The sequence below is a fragment of the Dothidotthia symphoricarpi genome (genome assembly GCF_010015815.1).
Source record: "Dothidotthia symphoricarpi CBS 119687 unplaced genomic scaffold P153scaffold_13, whole genome shotgun sequence".
Classification (NCBI taxonomy): domain Eukaryota; kingdom Fungi; phylum Ascomycota; class Dothideomycetes; order Pleosporales; family Dothidotthiaceae; genus Dothidotthia; species Dothidotthia symphoricarpi.
Genome location: NW_022985020.1, coordinates 214,964 through 232,467, shown reverse-complemented (window position 1 = coordinate 232,467; position 17,504 = coordinate 214,964). Strand labels below are relative to the sequence as shown.

Below are 17,504 nucleotides of genomic sequence, written 5' to 3'. Positions count from 1 at the left end.
TACTGGTTCTTGCACTGGAATCGGCAGGTTGTCCCATGATGACGCACGGTAGGACACGGGGCGTCGTTTTATAACGGCCTGAGGTATCATGCGGGAGACTTGATATGGTTCTTCGACTACTTCGGGTAACGAGCTAGGGCTTCGCTGATCGAGGTGTGGACTAAGGGACTGTGGACTTCGTTGATCCGGTGGCGAACCAAACGACCCAGGACTATACGGTACAGACGGTGGTGAGGTTTGAGAATGAGGTCGCAGCAATTGGAAAGAGTGTTGTTGTGTCAAAGACGGCAGGCTGTGTTGGCTAGATGGCGGCGCAAAGCTGACAGGACGCCGTTGCAGGCTTACATTGCTAGTTGATCTCCTCCTCACCTCTTCGACTTCCAGTTGCTGAAGTTTGTGCGCGAGTAGCTCGTCTCCATTCATTTGTTGCTTGGATGTCGACGTTGGTGGAGCTGGAGGCCCTGGTGCCGGCAGCTCTGCTATGAACGGCGCAGGTGCTGTGCTTGCATAGTATGGCTGCACGTATGGTGCTGAAGCTGGCGTGAAACTTCCATAGTAGCCGTAGTTCTGCAGATGGTTCTGAAAATAATACTGTGGTTGACTGTTGTCTGGATACTGTGCTGGTGACTGTTGATAGTGCTGATTTGTCCAGCCTGGCGATGCATATGGCTTGTTGGGGTCTGGGGACGACATGATGAGTTTCTAACGGGCTGTAGCAGAGAAAGGAAATGAAAGAGTCGTCTGAATTAAAACAGGGCGTTGAAACTAAGTGTGCCTGGGAAATAGGCTGTCGCAGTTTGGCCCCAGCATTAGTGTGGGCGCTTTGCTGCCGCAGTCGCAGTCGCGTCGTGTCTCGGCTCCTGTGGCTCAGCTTGCGCAACGCAGAACGACCAAATGATGGAGGTGATTCGGCGAGAGAATCTCAGCAATCCAGAATGTTAAGATTTGGAGATCTACGCGTGGCTGAGGAGCAGGCGGTGGGGACAGCTACGGTCGGAGTAATGGTGAGGCTGGACGCCTAATCCAATTCTTGACGTCAATGGCTTATTTTGTCCACTCCAACGACGATGCGCCAGAAATTCGTAAATAGGGTATTGTCTATAGCCACCTAGGGACACGAAGCTGGCGCACAAGGCGATCAAGTAGAAAGCAGCGTGCGTGAATGCCGTCTCGATCCATGCCCATGGTCGAAGCCCGCGGTTGCGAGTTAAGCTAAGGCCACCACATTTCATGATCACACATTCCCTAACTGCACAACCACAAGCGACAGCTGAGTTACATCAATATTTTGGTCGTACAAAGTTGAAGCGACATCCACTGAAGCAGCCGTGCATCAGGTTGCGGAACAAACCTCCATCACGCCTTCTGTGTCTTGTGTGAAGGAGGGGTATGGTCGGACAGAACGCCGATGCCCCACTCATCAAAACACCTAATAAATGCTCTCGATCTACTGTATAGAGCAAAACTCATCTAACGGGTTGTCCTTGGAATCACAAAGTGTTCAAAAATCACAATGGCTACACCCTCGAAGTCCCTCAACGGAACGCTTGCCTCCCTCCCGCCCCTCCCCTCAACGTCGAATGAGCTTCGGTCTCAGACACGCAGCGAGATACAATCAAATCCTAACATACCGATTCTGGTGGCACTCGACGACGACCCTACTGGTACACAAACCTGCCACGACATCCCTGTGCTCACAACATGGAGTGTTGCCGTCTTGACCACTGAATTCCAAAACACAAGTCCAGGGAGCGGCTTCTTCATTCTCACGAACTCGCGCGCCCTACACCCCCCTGCTGCACGAGAGCTCACAATCGAGATCTGCCGAAACTTGAAGGACGCTGCAGCGCAGGCAGGAAAGTCATTTGAGGTGGTGCTACGTGGTGACTCTACTTTAAGAGGCCACTTCCCGTTGGAGCCCGAGGCTGTGGAAGAGGCGCTGGGAACAAGCGATGCGTGGATTCTCGCGCCATTCTTCTTGCAGGGCGGACGATATACCATTGATGATGTTCATTATGTGGCTGAGGGGGATACCTTGGTCCCTGCAGGCGAGACGCCATTCGCAAAGGACGCCACATTTGGTTTCAAGAGCAGCCATCTCGCAGACTGGGTCGTAGAGAAAAGCAAAGGAACAATCTCGCGCGGTCGCGTGCAGGGCATTAGTCTGGGCGATATTCGACATGGTGGCCCTGATAAGGTTGGCGAGTTGCTACTCAGTGCTGAGAAAGGGACTGTGTTCATCGTCAATGCAGCCGCAGAAGAAGACATGGATATAGTGGTTCTCGGCATCTTGAAAGCTTCTGCAGAAGGCAAGAAATTCCTCTTCCGCTCGGCCGCAGCGTTTGTCTCTGCGCGCCTAGGCATCTCGCCCATACAACCCATCTCCGCGAGGAAACTGCAGCTCGATCCTTCAGTTGGCGGTCTCGTCATTGCAGGGTCTTATGTGCCAAAAACAACAACCCAACTGAAGGCTTTGGTCGAGAGACGCGGCGAGAAACTAACCACCGTCGAACTGAATGTCACCAAGCTGCTAGAAAGCGAAGACACTCGAGAAGAAGAACTAAAACGCGCTCTCTCTACTGCCACAACGTCCCTCACACAACCAAAAGACGTTTTGATAATGACATCTCGCGAGCTCGTTGTCGGTGTGGACGAGCGCTCGTCATTAGATATTGGCTCTATCATTGCAGCGGCACTCGTTTCTTTTCTCACACGATTGGACATTGAACCACGATATGTAATCGCCAAAGGCGGCATTACTAGTAGTGATATGGCCACCAAGGCATTGAAGATGAAGCGCGCTACCATCGTGGGTCAAGCAGCCCCGGGTGTGCCGCTGTGGAGATGCGACGAAGCAAGTTGTAAATATCCTGGATTGCCTTACGTCGTGTTTCCAGGCAATGTTGGAGGAGAGTACACCCTCGCGGAGGTGGTAGAGAGATGGAGTATGCCGACGCCTATGAATCGATGCTAGATGTAGATCTACTGGAACGGGCCGTGGAGTAATGGTGACACCTCGCGTGTATGTACTTCCGGTGAACACTAGCTCTGCCCCGCTCCAACGTCATAAATCCACGATAACTCCTACACCCCAGCGACTATCCCACAGGTTTACTATTCACCTTTTTGTTCACTTGCTATAACCTTTGACAATAGATTGAAAGCGTGGCTCGTAGTGACGGTGGATGAGACGTTGGTATCCTGTACGCTATCTTAGAACGCTTTGCCGCGTTTATTGCCCCCTTCACGCGCCTTGAAATTCTATCTCCTTGACCCACATCAATATATCAGCCGGCAAACACCACACACTAGACGAGTATGGACTCTGCCGAAGGACAAAGTCTGGTTTGGCCGGCACCAGGCGATTCTCACGGCGATCGCGTAAATATCTCCATTAAACCACTATAACCCACGCTCACAGATAACAGCAAGCGGCGTACAATTGTAGTTGTGGTAACGACGATCGAGCAAATGCCTGTTGCTGTTCCGAGTGTCATGCCAATCTACGACAAGGAGACGCGCCATGTAGCTATCTAGGACGCTGTGTTGAGCCACTGGCATGGTTAATCGAGGATGCTCCAGTTCCACATCAAAACAACTGTCTGCTTTTTACCGCCCTTCCAAGGGAACTGCGCGAAATGATCTACGCCTATGCGCTCACAGGTGTAGGGCGCTTTCCGACGACCCGTCACAATAAATCAAGCGAGACATGGTCGAACCGGGACAGGAATAGTCCGATTCCAACTACAGATATCGCAGTCAATTTATTGCGTACGTGCCGGGCGATTTATTTAGAGACATATACACTTCCACTCAGTCTCAACCCTTTTGTTGACTCCACAGACCGGCCGCAATGGGAGATGGAGCAGAGGGTAAACAAGTTACTGCCATGGCAGTTTGCATGTATCCAGAGTCTGGATGTGCATGTTTCACAAGTCTTTCTCGAAGGCTCAGGACTCTGGGACCGTCTTCTTGCATGGGAACCGCAGCAACGTCGTTCAAGTGTTTGCATAGCGCCACATTCCTACAAGTTTGAAGGACAAACACGACATATAACCAAATTTCCACGGTCTTTCGGCTTTTCACTTCACCCTGCCCACAAGCATAGCGAACGGCAACGCTTTTCTGACGTATTTCAACGGACTGACACTCTGCTCGACTTACCTGGGCTTCCCTTATCTACGGCCATGCGTGTCAGGTTGGCGAGACCACTTGTTTGTCTTACCCTTCGTCTTTCGCGTACGGACTGGTGGACCTGGACCGATAATCCAAACTTGACTGGCGAGACCAATCAACTGGCTCTCGACCCTGCTATTGGTGACGGATCCCAATACGCGCCTAAACGTCCTACTACTATTCGTATGCAGCAACTCGCAGAAGAACGTCGTACTGGACTATTTCCAAGCGCAAAACATCAGAGCTCAGCCAATCGTAGTAAAAGTAGTAAATCTCAAGAACCAGGTTGGGCTGCTGAGATTGGACGATTTCCAGATTTGAAAAGATTGGAATTGGTACTGGAGACGTTCGTGGAAAAACAGCAGCAGTTGGAGAACGTGGTGGAATGTGCGAAAACATGGAAGTTCCCAATAGAGGGTTCGCGGTTCGAGCTGGCGTGGGACGGTCAGATTGAGGAAAGCAGATGGGGAAAGGCTAGCGTTGAATCAACAACCGGCAACGGGCCCCCATCCATGTTCACAAGAAGCATGGAACGTATTGGACTGCTTAGGAGGCGAAATGATAACCAACAAACGACTCCATGGTTTCTCAAGAGTGCCGAGTTCGAGGTTCGGACTGTTACCTTCTCGCGCAGACGGGCACAACGGAATAGCAACTCGGAAACATAGAGACAACGATAAACGAAATGATGATAGGTGCTCGCAAGGTCTATGTAGTTGACAGGTCTATCCCCCGATTGCGCATCCCATGATACGCCTTCCCAATCCAAAGCATCTGTTCGTGCTCTCTTAGATACCTCTCTCCTCCAAAGGACTTTTCCACAATACTTCGCGCCATCATGCCCAAATTCCTTCGCTGGTTGCTCTTCTCATACATCCTCTTTGTGATGATCTTAACGTCCTCGGGTGAAGGTCTATGCGGCAGCACTGGAACCGGCTGACCTATATTGTCTTCCGCGTACTGTGCCCAATGATCTATCATGGCAAGGAGGTTGATTTGCGCGCGAGCTAGGCCGTACGCATCATTTGGTGCGACGACTTCGCTGAAGCAGGCTCCGTTCTCCGGATCAGTGAGCACGCGCCGTGAAGCACCGACATCTGTACATACGATAGGCGCGCCAGTCAAAGCAGCTTCTCCCAATGCGAGTGGTAAGCCTTCAGATACGGATGAATTGAGGAAGACCCATGTATCTGCGAGGACTACAGCTGGATCTGCCGTGCCTCGCAGTGCCACATTCTGGCCGAGTCCCTTTGAGGCAAGAATCCCTTGGCATTCTGAAGCATAGACAGGTGACTTGTTTAGTGCACCGTAGATATCGAGCTGGTAGTCCTTGAAGCCCCATTCATTGGTGATGATGTCCGCTGCGAGTAGAGCGGTCTTGATATCTTTCGCGAACCAGATATGGGAGAGCATGGTCACCGTTGGTGTTTTAGTTTTGATCTCGGTGATTGGTGCAAACTTCTGCATGTCAGTGATGCCATTGACGACCGGGTCGATCTTTCGACGGAAGACATTGCGATGAGTGAGTTGGCCTCGGGCGCTACCGATTTCTGTCTCCCAGCCAGGGTTGAAAAAGTCTTCAACATATCATCAGCTGCTGTGGAACTTTCAGGTAGGGTAAATAAGCGTACCGGCACATGGAAGGATCTGATCTGCATGATGTAGAACGAGACACGAAGTCAACTTCATCAATCCCAACAAGGCGTTTCGAACAAATGGCGGCAGTGTACACATAGCTGAAGAAAGATACAGGTTCGTTTCCCGCCAGGAGATCGCATGGTCCCAGATCTGGAGGGTACAGTTGCGCTTTAACTTGCAAACGATGCCATATGCTGCACTCACACTGTGATGAGATGCCTGAAACACGTGAGGAATCTTTTTGGGTAGAGGTACGGAGAATATGTAAAGATCTGGGAGTTTCAGCTATCGGTGCCCAAATGTCACAGATGAACTTACATCTTAGCCACAGTTCCAGCGCTGTGTCGAGCTGTGTCAAAGTTGGTAGTTCAGTGCGAAACCATTCTGAAGGCGGCTGAGTGTTTGGTATGTCGTCCATCAACCAAAGCTCTCTCCATGCATCTTTGACGACATTGCTTGTCCATACTTCTCTCCAATGACGCGAACCCTCAAAAAACGCATTGAGGTTGACCAATGCTCGAGTAGCTTCGCTGGCGATCGCTGGTGTCATATTGATGGATCGGGCACCACATACGAGTGTGGCTAAGATAGGAATGAAGTTGTCCCTGACATCGATGACTGTGCTTTTTTCCATCAAGTGGTCGATCTCGTGGTCCGGCTTATTACCAAAGATACCGTGATTTGGATACATGAAGTCGATCCCCCACAGGGGAAGTACCTTCAGCGACTCAACGTTCTTCTCGGTCTGAAACTTGGGCAATCCAAAATCATTCGCAGACTCGACAACCATATGCCACTTGATGGTGCCCAAATTGTTGATCACGTCACGTCGACAAGCTGATACACCACCACCCTCGTTCGGCCAAGTACCAGTGTCTACCGCAAGGACATGGAGATCACGGTTAGTGTCGTCCTGGACAGTCTCCCTCTTTGTGTATCTCACGGAATCTCCGCCCTGGGTGAAACTAAAAAGATCGCTCGCACGGATGGCCAGCGGTGTCCATGCACTGATGATACTCGTCAGATCTGAACTTGCCATGATCGCATCGGCGTGTGATGTTAGGTATTCTTTTGCATTGGCAAGGCTTCCACGGTCACGACGACGCCAATATGGCCTTAATAACGTGTCCTTCCGTATAAGCTCCTCGTCAACCCATCTCGTGGTTACGCCATCGAGATCCTTTCGCTCCTTCCATGCTTGCCACAGTCGAGAGCGAACTCTTGAAACTGAAGCTTTCTGCTGCTTCACGTTTGTGTGAAGTAATCTGCCCAGAAAGCTCGATTTAGGTGACTGGAATCTCAGCAAAGGGTTCTCATCCGTAAAGTTGCAGTGTGTAGGCTTCCTGAGCACATCAAGCCAATCGTAACGGATCATGTCTGGAGTATCGACCAGTTCACTGTTCAGCTTTGTAGAGATGAGTGGGTGCAATTTATGATCATAGAGCCATGTGCATTCATACGTGTCGGCGCCTTGAACAAAGGTCGCGTTTTGCACAAAAGGTGTTGGGACCCATCGATCTGGCTTCTCGGCGTGACGTGGAGGAGGAGCGCACCATTCAACGTTGACTGACATGTGTGAGAGCACGATTTCTGCGCGCAGAAGTTCATCCTCGTGTCTGGCGTTTGTGCGGTAATGGTACTTGAAGCGAGTCAAGTTTCCCTCCTTGACATAGCTCCCAGACTCGATACGACCTTTATTGTTGTAGTGAACCGTCGCTCCCACGTCGCTCCCACGGAGGCAAAGCCTGCTTACTGGCATTCGACTGCCCATAGTATTCGAGCTTCCCATCACACCATGTACACGCTGGGGGATATACTCATAAGCAAAGGCGCTCGTGATCTGTCCATCCTGAAATTCTTGACACTGGGTCATGCGCATGTCCTCGTCATAGTTTGCGACTCTGATATGTTCCCGATCGGGCATGACTTGCAGCTCTCCTGTGAAATACACGAGGTCAAAGCTACTATTCCCTGTATACCGGACAAACGCTGTCTCCGTAGTTTCGTGTCGCCGAATGATCAAGCGGTTTTTCTTTTGGATAACCAGGCTACCATAAACAGTATTGGCGATATGACCAATAACTGCCCGGCGGTGGTATAGAAAGAATGGAATGGTAACGGACATAAGAGCTCTACTGTACATCCACAAACCCGTAAGGACGAAAGTCACTGACTTGACCAAGGCGCGGTTTGTGTCACCCAGAACACCTTTCAATTCGCGTTGATACTCTGCATCTGCCATATTTGCGAGAATGAAGAGCTTGATCCAAGTGCCGATTCGATGGTAGACGTAGGCAACTGGACTTCTGATGTATCGCTCAAGATTGTTTAGAACTGATACGACAGAGCCATACTGTACCGAGGAAGACTCTTGCACAGCAGAAATATTCTGTATGTTTCTCTTATCTCCACCAAGCCAGTTACCCCTACACCTGATACGATTGTAGTCACTGACAGCAAGATACGCACCGAGATCGTATCGGGCGACACGCGAAAGTGCCGTGCAAGAGTCTTCCGCCGAAACCTTTGCACTAATCCACGCCAGTTCCACTTCCGTACAAGGATCGGTGGCACCAAGGCACCTCTTGAGAATCAACTGACGTGCCACCAATGAAAGATGATTCCACTGAATATCGCAGTCATAGCCAAAACTGAGATTTCGCAGCAATTCTTTACGATATGCCAATTCCAAGGCAGAGCTGTCAGGACCAGATACACACGAAAGCATCGAATTTTGGCAGAGTTCTGAGGTAGCGAACGATTCGTTATCATCGCTTCGGTGAGTGAGAGTGAGCTCAGCGATCCTTGCCTGGTCATGGGGCATGCCAAGTACGCTTTCGAGATAGGCATGTACCATCGTTTCAGCGATATTCACACAGTTTATCTCGATCTTCATATGCCCCGACGCTGGAGAACATGCGTCCGAAGTGATGTAAATGACCAGAGGTCCTTCGGCAAAACGAGAGATTGCCCGAAGAGTAATACCAGTGACTTCTATTGATTGCATAGAAACAAGGAAAACTTGTATTGACCCGCTCTTCCATTCCTGTACGATTCTACTCACTAGAGACGGCATCGTAGGAAAAGCAGCAGCCACTAGTCCACATAATCTCTCATGGGTATTGGAGAGCAACAACGCTACTACCTGATCGCCGATATTGTTGGAAGGAAGGACGCAGAACATATCTTCTTCTGGAATAGCTCGCATTTTGTTGAAGAGCATCCAAAGATCACTTTGGCTGGATGTTTCGTCAAGCTTACTACCGTATATGTGGTATTTCTCTCTACCAGGCTGATATAATCCAAGCTGCGATGCGAGACCTCTGGTGCCATCCAAGTCGTTTGGTGCAGTGTGTATCATGAACCGCTTGAATCCCGCGAGCATCTCCGACATGCGCATCCGGACACTCAGAGCGACAGGCAGACGTAGTTGAGCGGGCTTTAACGACAAAAGAGCTGTTGTCCACGTTGAGATCGCAAGAGTGATGACTTCGTTGTACTCGAACTCCGGAGAGACCGTCACTAGGACACTACCTAACACATATCCAAGAATAACAGAGACTAGGAGTGGTAAAGGTACGTTTGGACCAGAGAAGATCGTGTTGTACTGGTAGAGCAGCAAGCCGCTGTATGCACCCACGTACGCCAAGAACATGATTGTTCCAGCCGATGATCCATTGAAAACCCAGTTCAGGGCTGTGAATAGGGCAAGTACCCACATGTGCACTCCAATGTAGCGACATAGCGTGGTGAAATAAAGACGGCGTTTGGCTTTTAGGTCGTCCGTCATTACCTTCCAAGCCTGAGATGTATTCTCGATCGTGGCCGGAGAAAGCTGGACCGATAATATGTGTAAGCGCTGTGCGTTGTGATCCAGAAGAATGGATCCCACGAGATAATAGGCCAGGCCAAACCCCAGAGGCAGGCGGACCTTGGTGTCTAAAGCGGTTGCCAGACCCACTAGTTGGCGGCCTTGTACCACGGTCAAACATCGGTCCATTAGAATGACAAGAAAGTACAAAACTGTACAGCCAATCTCGTCTCCAGCAATACGCCAATGAACAAATGAGTTGTGCATCCTTATGCCCTTTTGTGACTGATGCATATTTTCAAGAGCAACCTGGGTTGTGAGATTCCAAGTCGAACTGTAAGGAAGCTGTCTTTTGGTGTCTGTCTGGCGGCCATACCAGTCTAGAAGAAATATTGTTGCGTCCCAGCAATCTGCTAATTGCTTGACAAAGATATCCTTAGTAGGCTTCTGCCAGAACCGACGATTCTTCTCTTTCATCACAGCGTGATGCAACGCCTCTCGACAAAGAGTGAGCACGGCTGACTGACTTAGACTTTGAAAGACGCCCAACTCATCGGAGGATGACTTGGAAGACGTGGTAATAGTGCTACCTCCCAAAGTTGAGGTCTTGGTTTCTACGTCTTTACTTCCAGCTAGGGCAAAGTCAGCATGGTCCCTCGTAAGCTCATGAGATGACCCAAATACATTTGAGATAGGGAGAGATTCCTGCTTCTTGGCACTGTTCAAACCACTCCTTAACTTCCGCATCGCTGGGCGTCCTGATTGTATGTTGCCAGATAGCCCATTGGGCGAAGAGCCGCCGTATGCCGAAAATCAAACTAGTGACAATGAAAAACAGGGAACAAAGATAAATTACAACATCAAATCCAGATATCCAGATGGTAAGTATAGGAGAGATGACGTGAACCGGGAGGATCATCAGGATTACCTTTCTCCCAGCGAGAAAGTTCGATCCCGGAACTCGATAGGTGGTGAGAACAGCCAGGGTGGAGAAGTAGGCCGTAAGTCCAAACAAATAGAAGAAAAATACAGCGCCAGCTTCTGCGCTCTCCACGGTAGAGATTGCAACAAAACCTATAACAGCTCCGGCAAATGTGAATGCTAGACCACCAACAAGACGAGTGAGAACAAACATGTTGGCAGCAGAAAATGCCGATGAGACAAGGTAATAGGTTCCACCAATCGAGACCCAAGTCCCAATAGCTCCAGAAAGAAGTAAAGAGCACAAGAACGCTATGGAGCCATACTTTTGCTGTTGACGGGTCATGTATGCGCTGAGGAAAAGACCGTGCCCGGTAGTCGACATAAGAAGGATGTCTGCAATGGTTCATCAGTAACAATAGACCCAGACTTATACAGAGCTCTGCTTACCGATTAGGACCGGGATCGCAAAGATGCTTAAAAAGGTAAATCGACGATATCCGGGTACTGTACAAGATTTGTGATCTAGATCGATGTCGCTCTGGACAACCGTGTGAATGGGAGCATATATAGGCGCTTTGGGGACCTGCATTGGAGGTTGATGTTCCACTCGATTGTAGTGATCTCTATGCTTTTTAGATAGAATAATGCCCATTTCGCTAGGACTGATGTCAAAGTAAGCCTCACACTGAGATCCTAGAGCGAAGAGTTCCGCAAACGCCGCACTCTGATCCGAGTATTGGTTGAACAATTTGTTCCGGTCCGAGACCTCAATGTAAATTTCCTCAAAGGCTGCCTTCTTAGCTGCACAAAATATGCAGAATAATATGTAGTCCGCGGTCGAGCCGATCTTTGGCTTACTAGTAAGATCTTCGATCATGAACGTAATTTTGTCCAACTGATGACGGTCTCGTCGCATCAACAGCTGTCGAAAGGTAATATCGATGTGTCTGAATAACTCAATCGCCTTGTGTTGGCTAAAGGTCTCGAGTCGGTGGAGGGTGTACCACTCCAACCTGGATTTCACCAGAATTCCATCTGTGATTGTACCGCTGATGTAGTCCATATTGCTCTGGTTTTTCAATTGCTGGTATGTCGGCATGTCAATAAGAAGTCGCTGACATTCGACACGTATGGTTGAGATCAATGGACATCCTCCTCCACCCCAATGTGAGAACTTGAGGTGTTGAAGGTAAAGGAGAAGATCCGCGGGTGACAGAAGACGAAGATCATCAGCCATTCTTTGTGGTAAACATTTGGGCGAGCGTGGTTCGGATGGAAAACGATTCAAATTGTATTCCATGAGAAGACACTGATACCTCGAGCAACCCGATGCACTCAAATATGTATGGAGCAAGACCTCAGTAAGGTTAGTCACATTCTTGGAGACATAGATTGTTGTAAGATTTGTCTCCGGATCTACTTCCCAGACAGCCCAAAATCGAGCTTTTCTTGGTGTGTGAAATCCAGAGTCGAGTCCACGGTACACATGCAGCCAACATGTACCGTCGACCTCATCCGTGGCTTTGGCCAGCCCGTTTGCGAGATTGAAAATAGCATTCCGTGACGTCGGAGACACGTCCTGAGATTGGTTGCATCTCATACTGTAACTACTCAGGATCCCTGCGGCTGCACGCAATTCCTGAATGGGTAATCTATCAAGCAGTTGTAGATCCCGTAACTGGCGTTGTGATTGTAGAACATCGACAAAGTCTGCCTTGGAGACGGTCATTCCTATTGGAAAGCAGCCGAAAGGGCCGTACATAGTCCCGTCAAAAGAGTAGGAGGTTGGGTTTCCAGCGCAACTCTTGAGATAAAGACTCCAGTTTTGGCTGCGAGATGCGGTCGATACAGATTCTCGGGGTAGTGAGGTCGTGAGGTTGTTGTCCTGTGGTGCTTGCCAAGTGAACATAGACGCAATAGATACATCGTCGCCGTCGTCATCATCATGATATGAGGTTTGCAGGTCTTTGAGGGTCGTACTGAGAAGCGGAAACAAATCCTGTAGCGGAAGTAGATCTCTTAAGATGCCGGAAGTATCTCTCGCAGGCTACACATATGAGAAATCAGTGTGTGGTCTCGACGAGACCAAATACAATACCATACCTTGCTTGCTGTCCGAAACTTTTCATGTACATTCATAACTCGTCGATCTTTCAGCCACTGAAATGCAGCCAACGGCTCTTTGTAGCAAGAAATATGAGCAACGTTGGTCAAAGCTCGTTGACTCGTCAGATGAAATATTGCGCCGTGGTATCTGCACCACCTATGAGCCCACCTTATGGTAGCATGTGAGGGGTTGGCTTCATTGTCGACGGTTTCCCACATCAAAGTAGTGAGGGCCCGTTGGCGCGCCTGAGACAAGAAGGCCCTCAGCGTTGTCTCCATCTTGTCAACCTCAAAAAAGTCTCGCCGCTCCCCATCTTGCGCAATCAATCCGCCTCGAACAACCAATCCAGCAAAAGTCGAAGGATCAAGTCTTTCGGCACCCTCTAAGAAGTCTGGGGGACCAATTTCCACGTATACGTCTAACCCATGAGCCGAAAAAAGGTGTGCTAGTCCGTTCAGAAGAAGTGTCGAGATACACCCACGCCATTCAGAAACGAGTACACCCGTAAAAGACCTTCGTCGGTTCGATCGTCGTAGATTTTGCTGAATGACTCCATAGATGAATTCGACGATATCCAGTGGTTTATCTTCACTCACAACGCCTGAATGCAACAGATGCTGTAAATCTAATCGGGCGATGACTTGACGTCCTAAGGGAATGTTTTCATCGTTGACAGCTTCCAGAACCCCTGTCGCGCGATAGTCCAACACTATGACATCCCATTGTGAAAGTAATTTGGCCTCCTCTTCCGTAACTGGATTACTGAGATACCCCAGATACACACCAAATGATGTTGGTTGCGGGAAGAGTATATGATCTCGGCGGATAGTGTTTACGTTGTGCGACAGAAGACGGATGCGTTCCAGGATTGAGGGTGGAAGAACAAGCTCATCCTTACTGATCTGCGAGGGTTATCATGTGCTGCATGTGATAACGCAAGTCTTAGCCTCTTACACTTAGGTGCTTGGAAATCGAATGCCAAAGGAAATATACAAGCGCAATAATTCCAAGTAGCCCACTAGCTCCGAGAACAGCCGCAAGGGCGTCTTCCCACCACTCCCATAATCGTAAGTTGGTGCCAAATGCTTGAATGCCCAAAATATTTGACATAGTCTGACATGTTCACTGGATATCGCGGAGACAGGATCGATCGATTTTGAAACCTCGCTTGCGTTCACCGAGGTAGCCCCATGGGTATTGGCGGGAATCTGGGCCCACTGTTCGAATCGCCAAATCCCCCGAAATGGTCCACAAGGAGAGTCGGATTGGTGGAGCCAGCATGATACGTGAGAGATCTGATTCGCGAATTCGCCCCCAAAAAGTAGCCATAATCCCTAGTCCACTATCATCAGGTGATGTGGCTTGGAAGCGAAAATGATGCTCGTATGAACCCGACGACGAGAATATTGAACCACTTTTCAGGACAAGAAAGAGGTGTCTTAGAGTTCAGTTAGTTTCTGCGACGCATCATGGTACGATCGAGAAACATCGGTGTCGAAAATGTGTGCGACCGGGTCATAGTTTTCGTCTGAGGCGTATCCTAACTTGGTACCTCACTACTATACAATATTGTCATCCAGGTTGTATCCTTGTGCAGCCCCGATAATAAAAAGGATACTTTTGAGTGAATTTCAGTAAAGTCGATTGAATGTGACGATCATTCGACAGCGTCACTCTGGGCGAGTCAGAATAAGGGAGATGGAATCTTTCGCTGAAGCGCCACCGTTAGTCCTTATCCCTGACCCAGCATGCACGCATACTCTACGGTAATAAGAGACAGCTCAAGTTCTGGTACGATTTCGAAATACTATGTATCATGTATACGTGGCTAACGCCAGGTCCAAGATTGGCCGAACGACCAGGGATGTATAGATGGCGACAAAGCGAATCGTTGAACCTTCCTACACTTGACCGCTCCTTCTCAAGACGAAGCACATTCTCCGCGTTCCTTGTTGTCCACTCGACAGATCTTGGGAAATTGATGTTGCAGACCTAATCTGTCCAACCTCGAAGGAGGAGGGTGACGATACTAATCGCGCGCGGATCGGCGACAGCGAGCCGGGAAGGCGTAGAATTTGCGAGCCGGCAATTCTACTTTCTTGACGGCAACGCAAATGACTGAGAGCCTGGCTCCACCTCTCTAACCCCAAGATCCTCCAGGTTCCCCCTGACATGAATGTCGGAAGCGGAAGGTGTGAAGCTCGCGTCGCACACGATGCGACAAAGGAGATGCACACGAAAGCGAGAACAAGGGGTGTGCTCGAGTCCCTGTCCAACGGTGTAGGTTGATCATCGTGCGCTAAAATTCATGGCGCATCACGTGCGATCTTTTATGGACGTAGCTCGCCCCCGGAACTCAACGTCTTCATCGACATCGAAATCACGCGTCGCAAGGCTCAAGTGACTCAAGAAACACGTTCGAGGCACCAATATCTGCCAATTGATACTGGGTGCCCCCTGCTTCCGCGGCTATGCCTGCGCAAACGATGTCAGGCGTTCCTTATAGCTCGGCTGTCGTAGATCCCGCCTACTGGACCCACGACCAGTTATCGTCACTGGCTCCGCAAGTCTCGCCCGGAGGCTCATCAATCCACGACAGTGTTCATAGTAATACTCAATCTCCGCCAGCTCAAACGCCTCCGTCGGATAGCAGCAGAACGAACTCGACCAGCGGCCAGACGAGTAGCCAAAAAGAGCCACTAAGGGCATCTGTCGCTGTCGCATGCGTTCCCTGTCGCAGTAGACATCTAAAATGCGACGGTGGCGTACGTTGTTCAAGATGCAAGGCTGATGGAGTCGAGTGTACTTACATCAAATCTCGAAGAGGATGGAAAGGGAAAAGAAAGGGCAAACCTGACGAGGCCGGCGCGACTTTAGCCGTTCATGGTGCGTTGCATCCAAGAAGTATCTCAGGAACAAGGTCTAACGTTACTAGATGTACCGGTACAGGAAGTGCCTACCAGCAGCGGTCACTTATCGTCACCTGAAGTCTCCTACAGCAGCAGCCTCAGCAGCCCCATTAACGGACATCATCTTATCCACACTGTCACCCCTCCGGTCCAACTTAACCTCAACGGAATCGCAAGAGTGAACCGTTTTGGTCATGTTGGCCCTGAGACCGCCACCCAAGCGTTTTATCACTACTTCTACAACTCGCATCCATTTTGTCTGCCGGAGCCTAGATTGGCGGAGGTTTTCAAACGACGCCTGGCCCCTCTACTGGAATTAGCCATTCAGTTTCTCGGATCAAGTTACATACCAGCAGTGCCGACGGATATGTACAAGGAAGCCCTAGATCGCCAAATCAATAGCGGCAATTATCCAAGAGACGGTTATTCGGTGCAAGCGTTGCTACTTTTCTCCATTGGTCTTCATGCGCACAACGAGGTCCCACGAGCTGCTCAGATATTCGCCACTGCGCAAACACTCACGCTCGAACTCCGTCTCAATTGCATGGAGTATGCCATTATACACGGAGAGAATGACTCACAGATCCAAGAAAGCTGGCGGCGAACATGGTGGTCCATGTTCACTGTCAACGGGATGATGTGTGCGGTCAATCCAGGAGTGCAGTTTAGGCTGAAAGACGTCGCGACTGATGTTCCGCTACCATGCGAGAACCACCAGTATTTCTCAGGTGTAAGTGGACCTTTGACGTCTATCACTCGTTAGCAACACTCAATGCTAACGCTCCACGCCAGTACATCCCCTACCCCAACACTCTCGAAGATTACGACGACTCCGCCTTTCTCCCCACCATCCCTGTCTTCAGCTCTTTCGCCTATCTCATCGACGCAATCCGGATTCTAGGAAAAGTCTTCGAGTGCGCAGGCCTAGACTCACACTTTGAATACCATGCCGTCGATGTTGTAGACCAGTATCTCTGCAACTGGCGCTTACATCTCCCCACGTCAAAACTCGACATTGTCAACAACGACGGTGTCGTCGACGAAGTTCTCTTCCAAGCACACATGGTGAACTCGGGGAGTACCATCATGCTGCACCGTCCGCGATCGAATCTCGGCTTCGGAAGGGTGGAAGGCGTAAACATATGCGTCCAACCAGGCCAAGTGCTCCTGCCCACGCAAACGCGAGAAATCCACACGGCAAAATGCCTCACATCTGCCGAGAACATCGCCGCTTTAATCCGACTTCCGGGCGCCCTTCTCAACCACACGCCGTTCTTCACCTGCGTCGTCGTGATGGCTTCTGTAGTGCATCTATCCTATTGGTCTTTCCTCGTCCCGGACGGCCAGGACGATATTGTCAAACAGTCCATTCGTCTGGATGTCGGCACCCTGCAGCAATACTCCAACACGTGGCCAATTGCGAGTGTGGTCCTCGGCCAGGTGAGGGGCGTCGCACACACGCTATTCAACAGCAAGAAGGCGATGAGCATCCATCTTTGGAGCAATATCGCACAGGGCGACGTTATAAGAAACGTCATCGAAGAGGGTGTAAATGTGCCGCCCCAGCAGTATGCGCAGTTGATCGCTCCGTAAGTTTGTGTAATGTCCGTGTGTTTGGAGATAATATACTAACGAAGGACTTTTAGAATGTTAAAATCGTAGAGACGTCGAAGTATCTACGCTTGTCGATGCTGCAAACTTGGCTTGTCTTGTCGCCCTTTGAGCGAGTCATTGAGCACGACCTATTCTTTTCTTGGTTATTTGTTCGCGCCTACATTTGTAAAAGTATGTCTGCTCTCAGATACTTTACCACCCATCGTTTGAGGTCAGGCGTTCTGTCGTATTTAGCCAGCGAAGCGGTGTATAACGTCATGTTACTTTACGAATCTGGAAACCCATTTAACGAAGGATGTGGGTGTTGTCGAGATGTTGGACTAAG

The 17,504-nt window shown here is 49.8% G+C and overlaps 4 protein-coding genes across 4 annotated transcripts; 3 read left to right on the top strand and 1 right to left on the bottom strand.

Moving 5' to 3' along the window:
- Positions 1-1,372: 1,372 nt before the first annotated feature.
- P153DRAFT_43784 (uncharacterized protein) lies at positions 1,373-3,404 on the top strand. Its single transcript, XM_033673200.1, has one exon. The coding sequence runs from the start codon at positions 1,514-1,516 to the stop codon at positions 2,972-2,974; it is 1,461 nt and encodes a 486-aa protein (XP_033522301.1). The 5' UTR covers positions 1,373-1,513; the 3' UTR covers positions 2,975-3,404.
- P153DRAFT_43777 (uncharacterized protein) lies at positions 3,147-5,000 on the top strand. The gene is made up of 2 exons (XM_033673199.1): positions 3,147-3,381; positions 3,429-5,000. The coding sequence occupies exons 1-2, from the start codon at positions 3,319-3,321 to the stop codon at positions 4,842-4,844; spliced, it is 1,479 nt and encodes a 492-aa protein (XP_033522300.1). The 5' UTR covers positions 3,147-3,318; the 3' UTR covers positions 4,845-5,000.
- P153DRAFT_397804 (glycosyltransferase family 4 protein) lies at positions 4,885-13,766 on the bottom strand (the record flags this gene model as incomplete). Its single annotated transcript, XM_033671585.1, has 8 exons — positions 4,885-5,753; positions 5,808-5,964; positions 6,019-6,086; positions 6,133-10,257; positions 10,310-10,942; positions 10,997-12,596; positions 12,653-13,558; positions 13,611-13,766. The coding sequence occupies 8 exons, from the start codon at positions 13,764-13,766 to the stop codon at positions 4,885-4,887; spliced, it is 8,514 nt and encodes a 2,837-aa protein (XP_033522299.1).
- A 1,168-nt stretch (positions 13,767-14,934) lies between these two features.
- Positions 14,935-17,497, top strand: P153DRAFT_43742 (uncharacterized protein). The gene is made up of 4 exons (XM_033673198.1): positions 14,935-15,542; positions 15,592-16,295; positions 16,358-17,154; positions 17,212-17,497. The coding sequence occupies exons 1-4, from the start codon at positions 15,128-15,130 to the stop codon at positions 17,225-17,227; spliced, it is 1,932 nt and encodes a 643-aa protein (XP_033522298.1). The 5' UTR covers positions 14,935-15,127; the 3' UTR covers positions 17,228-17,497.
- The last annotated feature ends 7 nt before the right edge of the window (positions 17,498-17,504 follow it).

Coding starts and splice junctions, on each gene's coding strand:
- P153DRAFT_43742 (XM_033673198.1), top strand. CDS start 15,128: ATGCCTGCGCAAACGATGTCAGGCGTTCCTTATAGCTCGGCTGTCGTA. Junction 15,543..15,591: donor CGCGACTTTAGCCGTTCATG/GTGCGTTGCATC, acceptor TAACGTTACTAG/ATGTACCGGTACAGGAAGTG. Junction 16,296..16,357: donor ACCACCAGTATTTCTCAGGT/GTAAGTGGACCT, acceptor GCTCCACGCCAG/TACATCCCCTACCCCAACAC.
- P153DRAFT_43777 (XM_033673199.1), top strand. CDS start 3,319: ATGGACTCTGCCGAAGGACAAAGTCTGGTTTGGCCGGCACCAGGCGAT. Junction 3,382..3,428: donor GCGATTCTCACGGCGATCGC/GTAAATATCTCC, acceptor CACAGATAACAG/CAAGCGGCGTACAATTGTAG.
- P153DRAFT_43784 (XM_033673200.1), top strand. CDS start 1,514: ATGGCTACACCCTCGAAGTCCCTCAACGGAACGCTTGCCTCCCTCCCG.